The sequence below is a fragment of the Ochotona princeps genome, chromosome 21 (genome assembly GCF_030435755.1).
Source record: "Ochotona princeps isolate mOchPri1 chromosome 21, mOchPri1.hap1, whole genome shotgun sequence".
NCBI lineage: Eukaryota > Metazoa > Chordata > Mammalia > Lagomorpha > Ochotonidae > Ochotona > Ochotona princeps.
Window position 1 is genome coordinate 15715232 of NC_080852.1, and position 14679 is coordinate 15729910.

At 42.0% G+C, this 14679-nt stretch overlaps 1 protein-coding gene across 3 annotated transcripts in view; it reads right to left on the reverse strand.

Annotated features, from left to right (window-relative positions):
• The window catches only part of SYNPR (synaptoporin), a 289344-nt gene that overhangs the window by 52380 nt on the left and 222285 nt on the right, over nucleotides 1-14679 (reverse strand). For all 3 annotated transcript variants that reach the window (XM_058678721.1, XM_058678720.1, XM_004581586.3), the window contains one exon: nucleotides 1323-1521. In XM_058678721.1, coding sequence (XP_058534704.1) covers nucleotides 1323-1521 — 199 coding nt within the window. The remainder of the gene's footprint in view (nucleotides 1-1322; nucleotides 1522-14679) is intronic.

Consider the following 14679-nt stretch of genomic DNA (forward strand, 5'->3'; position numbering starts at 1 on the left):
AAGTATTTTCCTTCAAAAGATATGTAATTGGGACTAATATTACTTATTTCCAGAAGACCATATGATTTAGCATGAATTTATTTCTATTTCTCATTTTATAGACAAATGCTGAGAAAGTTTGCTCAAATGAATGAGTACACCAAAAAGGATGAGGTTTTGCTGTAGCGATATCATTAATTTCTTTCTGAGTTACAGGTCCAAGACCAAATAGTAACCTATCATAAAAATCAGTTTCTTTAAGTGACAAATCGACTGTCCAATCAATTAGGACTTTTGGTGAAAGTGAAGCACTGGAAAGTTCGTTGTAGCTCTAAAAGTACATTACAGTCACTCATTTTGGTCAGTATTAAGACCCATATTTCTAAAGGTCATTGTGTTGAGAGCGTCAAATATTTTATCTTCCATAAATACACACACTTCATTTCATTGTAAGATTTTTGGATGCTAGAAAAGAATACTTTTGTAAGAGCAAGACAGCAAGATATTTTCAGATCAAACATTCCTGGGATGATACTTTTTAGGCATACATACATGCATACATGAGAAGGTTTAAATATTTAATATTTCCTTAAAATGATCCATGCCATGTACCCCTTTGAGAACTGCCGTGGTCCCCCTAGATGTACGAGTGTCTGTATGTGGAGGTGCTGGGTCATCCTGGTGTTAGCCTTGTGAGTTTTGAGACCACTGTATAAGGCAACAGAGAGTGGAGCTAGAGAAGGGGAGGTGAGGTTGGCTGACAGTGCAGGCAGATGAGAATGAGTAGATACATGGGGACTATAAGATGATGGACTCTATGTTTAGTTTATGCTTGCAAAGAGGGAATCTCAACTGTACTTGATCAGTGGATATGCAACAAGGTGGAATATTCCACATGGGGGAGAGGGCAGGGGAAGGGGTGGGGTGATTCCCAGTTCCAACGAAACTGTATCACATAATACAATGTAATCAATGAATAATAAAAAAAACACCAGTTTCAGTTCATACAAACAGTGAGAAAAATGGGTGACTTACTGCACAGAGCTGGAATAAATCCAGCAGCAAGCTTCCCAAGTCTTTCCTTGAGCCAAATAGATTTCTACTAATTAGTTTTAGAGGTTTCTAACAAGTCTTAACAATAGTTTGCCTTTGCAGGGGCACAAGTAACTGATAGACATCATATTTTTTGCTAGAGATCCAAGAGTTTTTAGATGAAAAGGAATATGATTTTATCTTGAATAGCTGCTCCAAGGGTTCAGGTCACTCTAGAGTTGCTCAAGCATTATTAAAAAGAAATTAGAAGAGAGACAAAAAAAATTTGTTTCAAAAAGAGAATCACTTACTATGAATGGACCCCGGTTGTTTTCTCGGTATTTGTTCTGGAAGAAAATGTACACGACAGTGGCGGCCAGAGAGTAGAGGAAGGCAAAGACAGCCACAGTGACGAAGAACTCTGCCGAAGATGAGGAATCGCCAATCAATGCCAGCTTCTGCCGTGCCTTTCCCTCGCAGGTAGGCACCTCAAACGTCACCTGGTGCAACCTGCATTGGCAGATGGAAAGAGACACTCTCATAACTGACATAGAGAGCAAAGTAGACAGTATTGATGATGTCCAGCTCCTAGCAGGGACCAAGGATCCTTGGATGCTAAGGCCCATTTGGATATTTATAGTATCAATCAAAGGCCATACACAGTTATCAACTTAAAAGTCTGGTATAGATTCATCGAATTACAAGTGCCTTGGCAGGCCCAGATCAAATGATTTTGCAGGCCTTAAGAAACACAGCGGTCAGATGTTCTCCACACCTGTAACAAAGTGAGATGTGACTTGGGAATTTTATGGTATGCTAACATGACAGATTAGTGAGGAGTTTATAGGTTATAGCTGGAAACATGAAAGAAAAATTGCTGTTAACACCATTCAGTTGGATTTCATAAGAGCGGGTCATCCTAAGGGAAAGGGGAGAGGGAACCGGAAATGGTGCTGGATTAGCCTTTAGAATCCTCCTTCTTGAGTTCTCCAAGCATTTTCTACTAGGACTTCTATCCTGTTCTCCCAGCTGTGTCCCCAACATCTCCCTGCATTACTTTATCCTTTATCAGCTTGTTCCAATCATATGGGGCCCTGATTTCTGTTCATTAGTTGTAGTATTAGGGTCTTGCCATAGACTATCACTCTTTCCCAAGTCACTCTATGCCTGGCTGGCTCTTTGCCCATGTCTGACTCCTTGACATTTAGGCATCAGCTCAAACATCTCCTAGAAGAACTTTTTCCTGGGTGTTGATAAAAAGGCTCTTCTTTGCTTTGAGAGTTTGTCATCATATCACTGTTGAATTTCACATGGAGCCCTCACTGTCTGGTGCAGTTGTCCTGGTAACATATTTGATTCCTTTATTATTTATTTATTGGTCTCACTACTCCCTCAGTAGTTAGCCTGTCTCCACAATAGTGGGGAATCTTGCTTTTCTGCTTCGTGCATCCCCACAGCCTGACATTTGACAGACACTCAGTGCCTGGATAAGCAAATGGAAACTCTTAATTCTGTAAGATGACTTCTATATCCTAGTTTTAAAAATTCAAGTATCTTCCTAAGGTACTTGAATAATTTCTCATTTTGCTTATTTGAAAGGAAGAAACAAAGAAACGTCATATTCACTAGTTTACTCTTGAAATTCCTATAACATCTGGAGATGAGCTTGGGGAAAGTTACCAACCTCTAGTTCAATTTTGATCTTCACACGGGTTGCTGTTGAACCATCATTTGCTGCCTCACAAGGTGCACTCTAACTAGAAGCTCAAGCCCATCCTCTGATGTAAGTCAGGCGTGTTCCAAGTAGGGCTTGGCTATGGGGCCATACACTTGCGCTCATCGATCCTGTTTCAGTTGAACTTTTAGATGTCCTATATTTGGAGAGCGTTCCATTATCAGGCTAGGTATATTACTTGACAGAAATAAGTAACATACTTGAGCAGTACTTTCGCTTCAGGAAATGACACCTAAGAAAGATGTGGTATAGCTTATATAGTATCCCTATTGAAGCAATGGTAAGTGGTAAACTGTAATTCAGTGTTACAGCAGCCAGAATTCTCCAAAAGGTGTTCTTAGGGAGGCACTGAAAAATAGGCACGAATCAGGTTTACTTACATCAATAAAATACTGTCTGGAAATCAGAGCTTAGCAGTGATGATAAAACTACTGATGAATTTGGTAAATGTAAAAGTATTTTTCTTAGTCAAATCTGATCTCTCGACAACAGATTTGTTGTGTACAACCTCTTATGATTTGACTAATACTAAAAGGGTAAAAAAACAGTCATTATAACTAACATATTTGAAATTTCTTGAGCCACATCATGGATAAATATTGGGTCAGAGATTTATACTTGTATCAGATTCCAGAGTGGGATTATTTTTAAGATTTACTTGTTTTGATTGGAAAGTCAGATTTACACTGAGGAGAGACAGAGAGAAAGATCTTCTATCCACTAGTTTACTCCCCAAGTGGCTGCAATGGCTGGAGCTGAGCTGATCCAAAGCCAGAGCCAGGAGCCGCCTCTGGATCTCCCACATGGATGCAGGGTCCCAAGGCTTTGGGCCGTCCTCGACTGCTTTCCCAGGCCACAAGCAGGGAGCTGGATGGGAAGTGGAGCAGCCGGGATTAGAGCCAGCGCGCATATGGGATCCAGGTGCATGCAAGGTGAGGACTTTAGCCGCTAGGCCACGGCGCCGGGCTCAGGAATACACATTTTTAAAAAGGCCTCTAGTAACTCCAGTGCCAGTGGCCCATTAACTTAACTTTGATTAAATATTTATTCCAAGTTCATGTCCTCATTGGTTAGTAGAATATTATGCAGAAGTGAAAAATCCCACTCTGGGTCCCAGCGCGGTAGCCTAGTGGCTTAAGTCCTCACCTTGCATGCGTCTGGATCCCATATGGGCACCAGTTCATGTCCCAGCTGCTCCACTTCCCATCCAGCTCCCTGCTTGTGGCCTGGGAAAGCAGTCGAGGACGGCCCAATGCACTGGGACCCTGCATCTGCGTGGGAGACCCAGAAGAGGTTCCTGGTTCCCGGCTTGGGATCGGCGCAGCACCGGCCCGTTGCGGCTCACTTGGGGAGTGAATCATCGGATGGAAGATCTTCCTCTCTGCCTCTCCTCTCTGTATATCTGACTTTGTAATGAAATAAATAAATCTTAAAAAAATGTGTATTCCTGAGCTCCATCCCTAAAGAACTGAACTGACATCTCTAGGAGATTGGCCTAGCAGACAGATCAGGTGGGAAAACTTGGTTTCCTTAAGTTTCTTAGTTCTCAAAAGCATGTTCTTTTTCATTTTCTGCTTGATTTAAGAAAGAACTATTTATGTAGTTCATTTGATTGTGCTCATGGTTATTGACTTTCCTTACAAAGGATTAAAAAAAAACCCTGACATAACTGTACAACTTCAATAAATTCAGGAAAATGGAAACATTTGTTATACTTATGTCACAGAGCCCATTTCTTGTCCTTGTCAGAGATGCTAAAATACTCCTTAACAGTTTAGTCTATAGGAATACTGAAGAACAACAATTTAAAATGTGGTCAAGCCAGTTGTTACTCTGCATGTGATTTCCAGCTAATACATTTTCCTCATATTGTAATATTTGTTTGACATATATATTTTAAAAATTTGATTTTATTTGAAAGCTAGAGTTACATAGAGAGAAAAACAAGAGAGCTTCCATCTGCTGGTTCATGCCCCAATTGCTGCAGTGGCCAGAACCAGGCTGGTTTGAAGCCAGGAACCTCTTTCAGGCCTACCACATGAGTACAACAGCCCAAACACATAGGTCCTCCTCCACTGCCTTCCCAGGCCACTAGTAGGGAGTTGGATCAGATGTGGAACTGCTGGGACTCCAACTGGCACCCTTATGGGATGCTGTAGGCAGAGGCTTAACTTGCTATGCCAAAGTGCCAGCCCCCTCATTTAATATATTTTTTAAAATATTTATTTTCAGGATTGATGCCATGGCATGGCACTAGAAGTGCTGGCATCCAATATGGGCATCAATTTGAGTCCTGGCTGCTCCACTCTTGAACCAGCTCTCTGTTAATGTGTGAGAAAGCAGTAAAAGATGGCCCAAGGCTTTGGGCCCCTGCACCCACCCACACGTGAGATCCAGAGGAAGCTCCTTGCTTTGAACTGTCCTAGCACCTGCCAGAGAACCAAGGCATGGGAGATTTCTCTTGTGTTTCTTTCTCCCTGCAACTCTGCTTTTCAAACAACAATAATTCCCTTAAAACATGTTCATTTTCACCTGTTGGAAAGACAGAGTTTTAGAGTGATAGAGAACTCTATCATCCATTGGTTTATTCCCTAAATGATTTGGTTAGACCAAACAGAAGCCAAAACCATAAAGCTTCATCTAGATCTCCCAATTGGGTGTCGGTCTCAAGCACTTAAGCCATCATCTGCTGCTTCCCAGGATTCAATTGCTGGATCAGACGTAGAGTAGCAGGGACATGAACTGGCATTTCTGTAGGCAGGTGGCCCAAGTGTTAACTCACCATACCACAATGCTCTCTCCCTTTTGATAGATTTTAAATATAGTTCACACAGTGGCTTGGGAAACCACTTTAACAAATGAAATGTGTCCTCCTAGGTTGCCTTGGGGTTCAGGCAACAAGGACAGATTTTTCTAAGAGAAGCCTAAGCTAGTTTAGGATGGCTCGGTCAAGATGAAGCTTCCTTATGGAAATGATTGCTAGGTCACAGCTTTAGAAACAAGTCAGTATCACCCAAATAAAAAGTGAAGGAAGGCAGTAGAATGAGATATCACTAAGACTATAATAAGAAAAAAAAAGAAATATTACACAATTGTATTATCAAGTTGTTGAAAGGTCAGAGGAGTTGGAACTTTCACATTTGACAATTTTACATACTGGTATTTGCAATGTAAAATGGTGCAGGCACTTTGGAAATCAGGCTTGAAATTTTGTCAATGGATAATACTTTACATATATCCAGCAATTTTACTTATATCTGATTATCTTGGAGAAATGATAATCTTTCGACTCTATAAAGACTAGTAGCAGGGTCAAGCAGTTGACCTTGGGCTTAAACATTGGTTAAGATGTCCTTGCTCCATGTCACAGTCAAAGCCTAGCTCTGACTCAGGAGTCTAACTTCCTATTAATGCAGATGCTGGAAAACAGGGTGATGGCTCAAGTAGCTGGCTTGCTGATAACCATGTGGGAGGCCTGAATTGAGTTTCTAGTGCCAGCTGCACTCCCAGCTTCAAGCTGATCCAGTCCTGGCTGCTGAACGCATTCGGGCCATGAATCAGCAGCAGCTGATTCAGAGCATCTCTTTGTCTCTGTGCCTTTCAACCACAGACTTAAAGGAAAACACAATTTACGCAAGACTGTTCATCACTGCACTATTCATAATAGCCCCAAAGTAGAAGTACCAGATGTCTGTCAAAGAATGAATGAAATATGGTATATCCCTATGGCAGAATCATATTTGCCAATACCTTTGTGAAGTTTTACAATATGCTACATCATGGATGAACTCTGAATATGTCCTAAGTGAATGAAGACAATTGCAAGAAACCACACGTAGTATGATTCTGTCTATATGAAACGATCAGAATAGGTAAATCTGTTTCAGTCTAAAGCAGAGATTACTGTTTGTCTAGCAGAGGGTGGAGGCATGGTATGGGAGAAGTGGCCATAATAAGTGGCCAGGTGTAGGATGCCTGGATGTCTTTTTTCCTTTTTTTTTTCTTAAATTTACTTGTTTATTAGAGACAAAGATAAACAGGTAGCATCTTCCAGCTGCTGGTTCCTTCCTCAGAGAGCTGTGATGGCTGGTGCTGAGCCAGGCAGAAACCTAGAGAATCAACCCACTCTCCCACTTGGGAAGCAGAGGCACACACTATTGGATCATCCTCCACTGCTTTCCCCATGCCATAAACAGGGAACTGGATTGGAAGAAGAGTAGCCAGGACACAAACCAGCATCCACATGGGGATGCTGGTGTTGCAAGTGGCAGCGTAGCACACTGTGTCACAATGCCAGCACCAGGGGTATGGGATTTCTTATGGAGATGATGAGGATGTTCTAGAACAGACTGTCGTGATGGATATTTGGTGAATATAATGCAAGTTGCTGACTTGTCTATGTCAGATGTGTCGGTGAGATGGGTGGTGTGAAAATTTTTTCTCAGGAAAACTACGAGACAATAGAGAGAGAGCATGCTTGAAGGGTTGAACCCTCTGCATGGGGCAAGGAGTGAAGCACAAGGAGGAAACACGATTTGGTTAGGGAAGCTGGTGGATTGTGGGAAAGGGGCGTGGGGAGGAACAGGAGGGGATGCAGAGTTAGCTCTGGGTAACTCAGCTCCCATTGTGGGACTGTATGACCTCTAGATAAAGACTGGAAAACTGTTCTTGGCATCCACTGGTAAAACAAAAAACATTTTTGCCTGTGGAATTGATGTGGAGATGTGCACAGATGCTAAGGATATATCTGGGGCTTTGTGTGCATCCAGCATGCTGGTTCCTTTGAATGATGCACCCAAACTGGGGCTGCAGTCTGTGTGTGCTGAGAAGGGAACAGACATGAGAATGGCTTGGTTGCCAAACAGCCAGCAAGCACTGGTTGCCCACCTCTCATTCAGTGTTGACTTCCAGGAATTATTAATTGGCTAATGTGTATAAGTTCAAAAAGAGATGAGCTGTGCTTACACTAACAGTGATCTGTGGTGGGTATTTATCACACCAGGCATTATACGAGTAGAATCAGGACAAAGAGACACTGGGGAAATGAAGCTGTGAATGAGCTTCTAATCCCTGAGGAAGAGCATGGAAGCTTCAAACAGTATCAGTGTGATCAATCACAGCGTTAAGCAGTTTGCATGCAATTTGATAGCATAGATGATATACATGTAGAAAACCTTTTAATCAGTAGTTGTGTATATGTATAAGTAAACACGTATTTTGGCTGGAGAGAGTTTACAGCCAGCATGTGTTTTGCAGCCATAATAACTTGGGAAGCAAATAGCATTCCTTTAGAAACTGTTCTCTGCAGATGGAGCGTGTCTGTCAACAGAATCTGGAGGCAGACTGGGCCACCTCTGATCCTTTGCACAGCCAGCAAGGGAGCAATTGCTGAGGCTGTAGAAGGGACCAAATCCAATTTGTTGATTTCAAAGTATAATTTCCTTCTTGACTGGCCTGACCCAATCAAGGGGTAATTGAATTTTGCTGGTTTTCACTGCACTGTGTCTATCAATGAAAGGCCTCCATTTTAGGATTGCTCTTTCTTTTAACTTTTTTTTTTAAACCAACACTTGAGCAATTTAAAGCATTTCACTGGTGCTTCAATTAAGCGAAAGGAATTGCTGTGCACCCATGGTTTTTATCCATTTGTGGGACCTGGAAAGAAGTATTAAATGTAGCTATTCCTTTGGCGAAGCTGGAACTTGTTTGCTTTATTAAAAATGATGTTTATTAATAACAACTTTCTTGTGCCTTCAGACATCGAGCTAGGATCTTGGGCACTTGTATCTCCCTTAATGGTTATAACAACTTTCTTAGACAGGTTACTGTCACTGTTACTCTCTTACAGACAGGGAAACTGGGGCTTTGGGCAGACCATAGGCTTGCCTGTGGCTGTGTGGCCTATGGATGACTGTGATGCTTTGCAAATGCAAGCAGATGAGGAGGAGCCACTGAGCATTTCTGTCCCTCTGCTTTAAAAGTTATGATGAGTATCCAGTTGCGTGTTGGTACACAAGTAACCAAGCCAGCTTTTCCCTGTCATTTCATGTAACGGTAGGTTGACTGTAAGGCCCACTGGAGTGGAGGAAGAGTGTTCCCCAGGAAGAAAGATGGGAGGAGGGAAAGGCTGATGCCATCAAAATGGCTAATGCTATACAATACCCAGAAGCACCTGCCTGGCCCGGGAGTGATGTGTGGGTCTGACCAGGCCAAAGGGAGCTTATCTGCACTCACATTACCATACAGGGAAAAGTTCTTTCCCCTGGTAGGCCCCAGTTCCTGTTTCGACCTGGGTATAAAAGCACTAATTCATGTTCCCTGGTGTGACTTCCCTGGCCCTCTGTCTGTGTTGGACCAATGAACCTCGCCCTGGAGCACTCCCACTAAAGCTCCCTTTGAGCTGAACTTTCATTTAGTGTGGATTTTCTTAATTTGGACTTGACTGACAATTTCAGCCAAATCAGATTATTTTAATATTCGTCTTGTTACTCCTTGAGTTCTATGAATTGGCTTTGTACAAAGTGCCTAGCTATAATAAAATCAAATCCCAGTTCACCAACCAACCAACCAATCAACACAGTTACTAAAAACCTTGTCCTGGGTTAATGTAACATTTGCTGCAGAATCAAGCCAAGGGCAAATCACTACCTCGTGTCTAGAAATTCCTCTTTAGGTAGCAGCATACTATTATGGTCATCTGGTAAAAAAAAGACTTTAATAATCTATCAGCAGAGTCAAAGAAAATGGAATTAAATCTCATACATTTGTGGGTGGCTTAGTGTAATACAGGAACGCCATGTCCTGTGAGCACTGATATGGCTCACAAATGGGGACGAAAGGAAGGGCATAAGGAAGGCAGAAAGTAGCTGTCACTAAATTCTGGTGCTGATCACGTCTTTACCTGATCGCCTTCAGTTGGACCTGTTTCAGTCTTGCTTGACAATTGGCAAGGACTTCAGTGCTGTTGCTTCATTTTTTTTCTCAGCCGTCCCAGTATGGAGTGTTGGGGACTGTCTAGTATTAGATCAGCTTTTGACTTGTTTACCATGTGTATGTGTATATGTGTAACTAGAGTATCTGTGTGTACATTTATAGACGCATGTGCACACGCTTCCCACACACCTCTACTTACTCAGCTTAGATGGCCCATAACAGAAACAACTATAATGGGAGTTCACATTCACTTTCATATGCCCCATGTTGATTCTTTTGTCCCTCTCCATTTATAGACGAGGAAGTTGGAATTCCGTCATCTTGAAAGAATCATTAAAGATTAAATCATTAAAGATGGTTTCCTCATTTGCCAGAGAAAAGGCAAATGAGGAAACCAGGCTTCCTGACACCCAACTCTGACTTGTTCTTCTAATGGCCTGAATCCCATTTCTTGATCTTGCAAGCTCTGTGCTCAAATCCTGCCCCCCTCAACTGTGACTTACTGAGCCCCATCAGCTAGCCAGCAGACACCTGCAAATAGGAAGGGAGTGAGTCATGGGTAACAGGAACCAAAATTACCAAAGAAGTCAAGAAGGAAAACTCTATTTGTCACTTGTTCTGGTTCTTACTGTACCTGAAGCATGGTAAATGGCAATTCTACTTCCCCTACTACTGAATGCCAATCACAGAACATTTATTGAGGATATGCTAGGTCAGGCACCAAATGTGTTGATAGATTAGCTCACTTAAATCTGCTCTTAATCTTCTGCATAATAATAGATATACTGTTAGTGATCTTACAAATCACATATTTGCTAATCTCTTACACCACTGCTAGTTTTTCCAATTTCCTTCTATCAGCTGGCCCTCTGACTAGTCACATTAACCTTTCATCAGGATTGAGGTCATGGAAAGAATATATTGGACTTGTGGTCATTTGTTCTACAACTTTCTTGGCTTCCTGGTGGATTTCAAATGAGTGCTGAAGACTTGTTTTCATTAGAACAAGGTTTTCCTTTCTGCTACCAGCACCTTGCAAGATAAGTTTTTATTTTGTATTCAAAATCTGACAAGAGATTATGCCTGACAAGAGACACAGCCTCATGGTTAGCATCTGTTTGGGGACAGAAAAGGCAAGAGAGCCTCATGTTGCATGAACAGACCTGGGAAATACACCACTGTGATGAGAAACCAGGGGTAGATTTGGCAGTTGGGCTCAAGTTGCTTAAGAAAGTAGCAAGGTTGAAGTTTTTATCTTACAAGTGGGAATAGAGTTTATTGGAAACACAATATCTGTTCCTTAGACATCCAGAAGGATAACTGGACCTGCAACAATTCTCTTGAAGCAAAGGGTCATTGCTACTCTCCCTCCAATATCAAAGCAAACAGAAGCATGTAACTACTCAGGGCACTGACATCCTTCTAAGAGCCTCAGGGACTCTGATGCTGCTGACTGTTCTCATGAAGGTCAGTGTACACTCAGATGTTGGTATCTGTGCTCTCATTGCTATGCCTAAGCCATGCTCTCCAGCTTTCTGATCTTCAGCTAAATGGCACTGTTGAAGTCGCCAGAATCATTTTTCCAGACACTTCTATCCTAACCTTGGTTGAATCATAGTTTCAAAGCTTCCAGTGATACAATGCATGAGCCCAAATATTTTCTTTTAAAGGAAACTGAAGCCAAAATGAGGGAGGGGATAATGTTATCAGCTCTTAAACACAAGTATAGTTCATTGTCTCCACAGGAGGAACTTTCCATTCTTTTTGTCCCTTCTACTTTGCTATTGGAGAACTAGTATTTTTAAAGGAGACTAATAAGCACAAGGGACTGAGCTAGGGGACAGAACGCATGATCAAGGTTATTATAAGCAATATTCTTTTCTATATTCTTAACTGTGTTCATGCAAAGATAAGGGGGTAAATCACTGTACCCGCTTCTCCTACGCTGGCATGTTGTTCCCATTTCCTCAGCCTGGAAAGAGATTTTATCCCTTTATTCAAGGGAAAACAGGCTTTCTGACACCCAACTCTTAAGAAAAATGCTATTAAGAAAAATAGCTGTGCTATTAAGAAAAATGATTTCAAATTTTACATTCTCACACACTGCGGTTTGTAATTGTGTCGACAGACATTTCAAAACAAAAGCATAGACTCCAAAGGCATGAAGAAGAAATGATACAGATGAGTCCAGAGCAAGGCTCAGAGTTGAATTTAGAGACATGAAACTCTAAAGTCCCCCGAATGGCTTGCCAAGAGGCATTTCTAGGCTCACTAAACTGTGATCTATTAATTTTGGTTTCTTCAAATAGAACTTGAGGAATAGAGAACTCAGATTGCCATTCCATTGCCAAATTAAAATAGATAACGAGGTCATTATTTGCATATTTTGGGGAAAATTTCTTCCCCATATTTCTTCACTGAACTGTGATATTCTACCCAAGTGAATTGTGAAGCAAAAACAGCTTTACAGTTATTTTTGTTCTTGCTGCTGCTTTTGTGAAACCTTAAAGATTCAATTGACAACTGCTTACCTATTCATTTGGTTTGGTTTGTATAGAAATGTTTCATGAATAGACAATGCGAAGAATTGGGCTAAAAGACACAACACTCAAAAGCACACTGATGTCTTGGGAGTAACGCAACAAAACTGTGACTGAGATGGCCTGCCATTTGGAGTGTGGATTGAGCACCAGAGAACAGTGGTAGTCATCTTTCCTGCCAATTACCCCGTCTACTGTCAGACCTTGGGGCCGCATGAGGAAGAGTATTCAGATCAGCGAGATGTTGTTTCCAACATTTTATGCCCAATGAAACAACATCTGAGTCCTTCTTTTTTCCTTAATGGAAAGACATTGAAAAGCAGTTCCAGCTGTCACCAGCTGTGTGATCTTGACTCTTGAGCCTCAAGAAAGCATTGGGGTTTTAAAAATAAGAAATAAAATAAATTAAATGTACAAAGACCTAAAAAGACAAGGTTATAGAACTACATGACTGTCAAAAAAAAGCCAGCAGATATTTGGTCATTTTCTGTTTGCTATCGTTTCATTCTTCAAATGATTTCTAGCCTTCTGAATGCTCAAGATACAGAACCTAACTCTTGCTCGGTAGAAAATTCAATATATATACTGATTATACTGAAATAAATAGTAAGTGTTCGTGCATATAGAATAACATGCAATTTCCTTTAAGCAGCTGAAAAGCTATTGCCATGTCAAGAGCCTCTTGAATTGTAAATGTGCAATTCTTCAGTTATTAAAATCACCATCCTTTCTGGGGGGAAAATGCAACTCCAGGAAACACTGTTCATTTTCGTTAACTAGGAACTGCTTAACATATTTACCCGCTTGGGCTAGAAAAAAAATGCCCTTTGCTGTCAGCAAATATAATGTCAGCCATGTTTTCAGTGCTTTTCCAGTGACTAAGGAATTAATCATACTATTTTCAAGTTGCATTTGGAACCTGACATGTAAGAATTCATTTTCTGCACAGGAACCAGAAGCGGTTTAAAAATATAAATCAGAATAGGTTACTCCTCTGTGTAAAACTCTCCCCTAACAGCCTGGTTTTGCCGGCAGGCCCATTGATGGGGCACATGGGGGCGAAAAGAACCTGACTCTTGACCCCTTGTTTTCTGTTTTTGTACTGCTTTATTTTCCTGGAACAACATTCCCCCCTGCAACCAGCCCTGACATGGCCCATGGTCAACTTCAGGCTTTCCCTAAGGTCTCAAGTGTCACCTGCTCTTTTCTGTTTTTATTTTAAGATTTATTTATTTGTTTGTTCTATTGTAAAGTCAGAATTAGAAAGAATGAGAGATGGAGAAGGATCTTCCATCCGCTGGTTTACTTCCCAAGTGGCTGCAGTGGCTGGAGCTGAGCCGATCCAAAGCAAGGAGCTTCTTCCGGGTCTCCCATGTGGATGCAGGGTCCCAGGGTTTTGGGCCGTTCTCCACTGCTTTCCCAGGCCACAAGCAGGGAGCTGGATGGGAAATGGAGCACCCGGGATTAGAACCAGTGCGCATATGGGATTCTGGCGCATGTAAGGTGAGGACTCTAGCCACTGGGCTATGGCACCGGGCCATCACCTGCTCTGAGGGGCCTCACTGTGCCACCTGGTCCAATGCACAGTGTGCTTCCCATGCCTTCCTAGTTACACTCCAACACTTTGTTCCATTTATTGCCCTTTCACCTTGTCACTGTCTGAAATGTCCTGTTGACTTGGAAATCCATGCTTTGATTGTCTTTCCAACTAGACTGTAATCAGCACAAAGGCAGGGACTCGATGTATCCACCTCTTTATTTTTTAAAAAACAGATTATTTATTTGAAAGGCACAGTTACCGAAAAAGACAGAGGGAAAAAGCTTTATCATCCACTGGTCTTTAGACTCACTAAATGATTGTGATGGCTAGGGCTGTGCCTAGACTGAAACCAGAAGCCTGGAGCTTCTTTAAGGGACTCTGATGTGGGTATAGGGACCCAGAGCATTGGGCTACCTTCAACTACTTTCCCAAGCACATTAGCAGGAAGTTGTATTGGAAGTGGAGCAGCCAGGACTCCAACCAGCACCCATATGAGATGTTGGTACTGCAGATGGTGTCTTAACTAGCTGTACCACAGCACTAGCCCCTGCCTCTATATTACTGAGTACCTACCATTTCTGATTTTCAGTAAAAGTCAATAAACACCAGGTTAATGAAGAAAGGAAGGAAGGAAGGAATGAGGCCAATGAATAAAGCTTATCAGATTCTTAGAAGACTCTTGCCTATTCCTGCTCTCACTTTTGGAGAATTCTAGCAAGAGATGGCTTACTTTTCCACCAGAGGCAGTAAGGCTTGGGGAGGTGAAGGCACTCTACTGGAGTCATGCGGTGAATCACAATTCAAGCTCCCTGCTGCTTGCTACGTCAGGGTACCTGTCATTACTCTATAGCTCCTTGAAGCAGCAGCTTCCTTGTGGCCCAGAGAAGCCTTGCCTGGAGGCTCGGAGTGCCACAGTGACA